General features: G+C 35.3%; 1 protein-coding gene across 1 annotated transcript; it reads right to left on the bottom strand.

Annotated features, from left to right (window-relative positions):
- Nucleotides 1–2,518: 2,518 nt before the first annotated feature.
- On the bottom strand, nucleotides 2,519–4,582 carry LOC113499548 (piggyBac transposable element-derived protein 4-like). The gene has a single exon (XM_026880063.1). It carries the CDS (start codon nucleotides 4,580–4,582, stop codon nucleotides 2,519–2,521), a length of 2,064 nt encoding a protein of 687 aa, XP_026735864.1.
- Between the last annotated feature and the right edge of the window lie 293 nt (nucleotides 4,583–4,875).

The raw sequence follows: 4,875 nt of genomic DNA, 5'->3' as shown, positions 1-4,875 counted from the left end.
TATTTGGTTTTCTAAACTGTCTATAGATAAGTTCATGTCAATTTTAGTTCTAACAAGAACTAGAGCTGAACCAAACTCGTACCAATGACGACTTCTTTAGTGATGATGTAGTATTGTGGATGCAGCATAAGGTTCCTTAATTTCATATTTTTTTCTAAACTAAAATTAAGCTATAGTTCTTTTTGAATAGGAATATACATACATGGGTATTTTTTATGATCAGCCATTGTTTTAGTATAATTTTTTTTTTTATTTATTCTGGGTTAAACACTATTGTGAACCAACAATAATTATTTTGATGCCGAGTTATGGTAAAACTTAAAGACATTTAATGAAATTAAATTATGTAAATACTAGTAACATTGAACAATTTTATTTAAAAAAATATGGTGCGGACTTCGTACCACATTTTTTTTTCTTCGTTCGTTTAGCAGTTGTATTGCGCGCAATCGGCAGTCTTACAAAAAGTCAATTTGTTGTTCATGTAATCAATTGTTTCGTTGTTCTTGTCTTTTGTTGTCGTGTTCAGCTTTATATTCATATAAGCATGATCCTTAAAATGTTGTTGTGGTTCAAAAAGTTCATTCGTTGTTTGTTCAGTGTTTTCCGTGTCGTTGGATGTTTCTGCGTCTTATTTGCAAGAAAATATTCAATTGGTCGAAAATTAATTTGCTTGATTGTCGAAGATTCCACTAGAAATCGGGCAAGTGCGCCATGTATTAATAAAACGCAATGTTAGAGCATTAGAATAAAAATAAGCAACGAAACGCATGACTTAATTTTTTTGTTCATAGCGATATTCTGGAAGAATCTATGTATTTAAAACCAAATTTGCAGCAAACAGCTGAAGCCATACTTTTATAGCATTCTGTACAGCCGTAGAGGCGAAGAAAAAATACTGAAAAAAATCTCAGCCCTTGCCTTTTCTTCAATTCATGCTTTACTCGTCTAGCGGTGGCACTAGCTACCGGGACTCCTGTATTCACGAGGTATTCAACCAACGTGGTTCTAAACTGGACGACAGAGAGCTTCTTCTTGGTTGTTAATTTATATAAAATATATGATTTTACAATCACTGTATTTAGCAATAGCTCCATAGCCAATTCGTTGGGCCATTTCGTTGTCTTCTGAAGAGGGGTCGTGTATGAGGCCATTTGGTCTGACAGATCAACTGCTGATTTCGGATGATTATGTTCTAGCACAATCTTCGGTTTTATTTTTTCTTTTCCTTTTTTAGTAATTCTCCTGAAACTTACGGGGTAGTCATAGTTTTTAAAGCATTCTGTACAGCCTTAGAGGCTAAGAAAAATACTGAAAAAAATCCAATTGTTCAATTAATAATTAATTTAATTTAATTATTAATTGAACAATTGTATTAAAAGGCCATTTAAGTAGGTTAAATCAACTACTTTCTTAGTTAAGTAGCCCATGTTTATAATAATACTAGCTGTTGCCCGCGACTTCGTCTGCGTGGTTAGAAGATATAAGTTATGACTTTTTCTTCGCTCCTATTGGTCGCAGCGTGATGATATATAGCCTAAAACCTCTCTCGATGAATGGTCTATTCAACACAAAAATATTTTTTCAATTTGAACCAGTAGTTCCTGAGATTAGCGCGTTCAAACAAACAAACTCTTCAGCTTTATATATTAGTATAAGTATATTAGTATATAGATGCCAACGATATCTTCGCTACGTTTCATCGATTTTTAATTTCTCGCGCGGAGATTTTAATATTACGATAACTCATTACCTATTCACTTTTTTGGTGTAGTGTAAAAGGCAATTTTGTTCTATATTACATGTATAATATATCTAACTTATTTATTTGGATAAGGATTAATACTGTATTGTTAAGAATAGGTTCGTAAATAACCCATAATTTTACTGTATTAAGAAAACACATAAAAATGGTTATTGTGGGTTATCCTTGGAAGATACACATATACCACCGCGGACTTTTTTGTAGATTTATTAAAGAGGTACAAACCCGCCATACATAGTTTTGTTGTAACTCAAAAGGTTTTGGCAGCGTTCTCGAGGAAAGCTCTCGAATGGCTAAATTTTTTCCGACATGTTTAACTAATATCGTTGTAATATTGTCAGTTTACACAAAACCTAAACTTATTATCCCTTTTACCAGCAGAAGGATCCAAGTGTAGCAGGAAAATAAAATTTGGGGTATGGTTTACCAAAATTAAGCTTTAATTAAGTACAAAAAAAAAATAAAAAAAAAATAACATTTACTATAAAAAAAACATGGTGGCAATATGGTTGCCACTGCTGGCTTGGACATTACCAGCTTGGGCATCAAAAATTAGTCTTAGTAACAATAAATAGAAAAAATTGTCTTAGTAATAATAAAATCGTAGGTACAAAATCAATCTAAATATTATCAGTCTGCATAATCAGTGGACATTACTAGCTTGAACATCAAAAATTAGTCTTAGTAATAATAACATCTTAGTTACAAAATCAATCTAAAAATTATCAGTCTGCAAAATTACAATCAGTCAACTCAATCAAAATGAAATTGTCGAAAACAGGGACTTATACATAAAGGAACTTCGCATCTTTCACATATTATTTTTGATCTCTTGTTATTTGTCTTAGTGCTGCATAATCTACAACGTTTGTATGTTTCTATTTCCACTGGCCAATGTTCTCCCAACTGTTCAGTCCTCAGTCCATCTGGAACACTGTGCACTGTTTTCTGTCTCTCATTACTCTGCTTACTTTTCTTGATGTTGTATTTGGGCATTGAATGAAAGCTTCTCTTTCGAAATGACAGGTTATTGATCAGTTCTTTTGATAGTGCAATCCGGAAATACTTTTGGGTCATTACGTTATGTACTCGTGAATTACTCTTATATAGTATATAAGCATTTGTGATCGCGAGATCAATAAGAAAGTAGAATATTCTCTTCCACCATTTTTTACTTTTCCTTCCCACAGCATAAGGAGTCCTTTTCTGATCAAACCTGTCCACACCACCCATCCGCTTCGTGTACTCAGGTATCATTTGAGGACAATTATAAGCTTTCTTTGTCCCATCTTTTTGGGTGCGCGAGCAAGTCCTTCTTTGTTTTGGGTGAAAAGCAGTACTCAAAACAGTTACTTGTTTCGTGTCTCTCCATACAGCAAACGCAACATTCCTTTTCACTCTCCACTTCCATTTACCCCTCTTCATCTTTTTCACCCGTGCATTTTGTCTTTTAGAAGCCTCTGCAGTTTTGCTGTCTGCCTCCTTGTCTCCAGTAAGTTTCGGCTTCTTTACTAAAAGAGGTAAATCTTGCCTGTCACTTCTTACCGTTGCTGTTGAATATATTTCATGATCGAACAAATACTGTAACAAATCAGTACTCGAAAAAAAGTTATCAAATGCGAAATGACCACGATAATTTGCTCTGATCAAAGGCTCACACAATGACTTGATCACATTGCTTCCCAATCCTGTCTCCGTCGTATCAGTCTTTCCAGTATAAATACGAAACATGTAAACGTAACCTGTAGAGCTGTCTGCCCTAACCCAAACCTTATAGCCACGCTTCACCGGCTTCATAGGCATGTATTGTTTTAGGCTACTACGGCCTTTGAATTTGATCATGCACTCGTCTATTGATTGAGAATTTGTTGTTATAGCACTTTCTTGGCACTTCTCATTCAATTTTTCAAGCAGAGGCCTTATCTTGTAGAGTTTATCATAATCATCACTATCTCTGGCCGGCATCTGCGAATTATCGTTGAGGTGCAAATGCTTCATGATGTGCTGAAATCTCTTTAGAGTCATTGTTTCAGCTATTTCTGGCACTTGTAGTACAGGGTCACTTGACCAATAGTCCTCAATACTCGGCAAAACATGAATACCCATTTGAATGAGAACGCCAAGAAAAGCCTTGATTTCTTCAACAGTGGTTGGTGTCCAATTCCTGTTACCTACTTGCGAAGCGTATAAATTAGTTTGGTCTACAATCATCTGTAGTACATCATCACTAAAAAATAAACCAAAGTAGGTCAGAGGTTTCGTTCTGTTTGGAAGTTGTTTTGAAGACTGAATGTGCGGAGTATCGAAATAGCTGAGATCTGGATTCTGGGTCCATTCTTGTTTTTTCCAATCAGTCTCATCTATGTCCGAATCTGAATCTGAAGACGAAAAATCCGATAATTCACTCACTCCATCAATCCTATCTGGCGGATATGGTGATGCTATTGGTGCTGCGTCACTCTGGAGTCTTGCGACTGAAGGGCTTTGTTGTTGTGGAGGTAGTGGTGCAGATCTTGAAGCACTTTGAAGTCTTGAAGCTGAAGGACTTTGATGTGGGACTGCTGGTGTAGATCTTGAAGCGCTTTGGAGTCTGGGGAGTGAAGGACTTTGACAAGTTGATGAGGATGGAGACGATATTGCCGTTGAACTAAGTAGAACATCATCACCTGTTAGTACCCTTACCAAATCTTCTTCTGCACCTTGTTCTGAATCCGATTCTTCCAAATCATCTTCAGAAATCATACCATCTGGAATTCCGAACATTTCTTCCAACTCCTGGGCAATAAGATCATCTGATATGGGTTTATTCCGGCTCATTGTAGATTATCTAAAAGAATACGAAAGACAAAAATACTTTACCTCTAACTGGCAGTGTACATTATATTGCCACCATGTAGGTAGTTACAAGTTGATAGTGGCATATATATAGCCACCATAGAAAAATGGATTTCCAAATAAAATATGACGATTTTTTTTTAAATAATGATACTATCGTCTTCCATACTACTAAATTTTTACGTAAAAAAGGTCACTTACATTTTTATCTGTAGGATTGATGAGATATTCCTAAATTAATTTTGAAGTCACGAAAAGCGGGAACTTTTTTTTAC

Source organism: Trichoplusia ni, chromosome 12 (genome assembly GCF_003590095.1).
Source record: "Trichoplusia ni isolate ovarian cell line Hi5 chromosome 12, tn1, whole genome shotgun sequence".
Classification (NCBI taxonomy): Eukaryota; Metazoa; Arthropoda; class Insecta; order Lepidoptera; family Noctuidae; genus Trichoplusia; species Trichoplusia ni.
This window is presented reverse-complemented; position numbering and strand designations above follow the sequence as displayed.

Excerpts from the sequence above, each read along its gene's own strand:
- LOC113499548 (XM_026880063.1), bottom strand. The coding sequence starts at position 4,582 with ATGAGCCGGAATAAACCCATATCAGATGATCTTATTGCCCAGGAGTTG.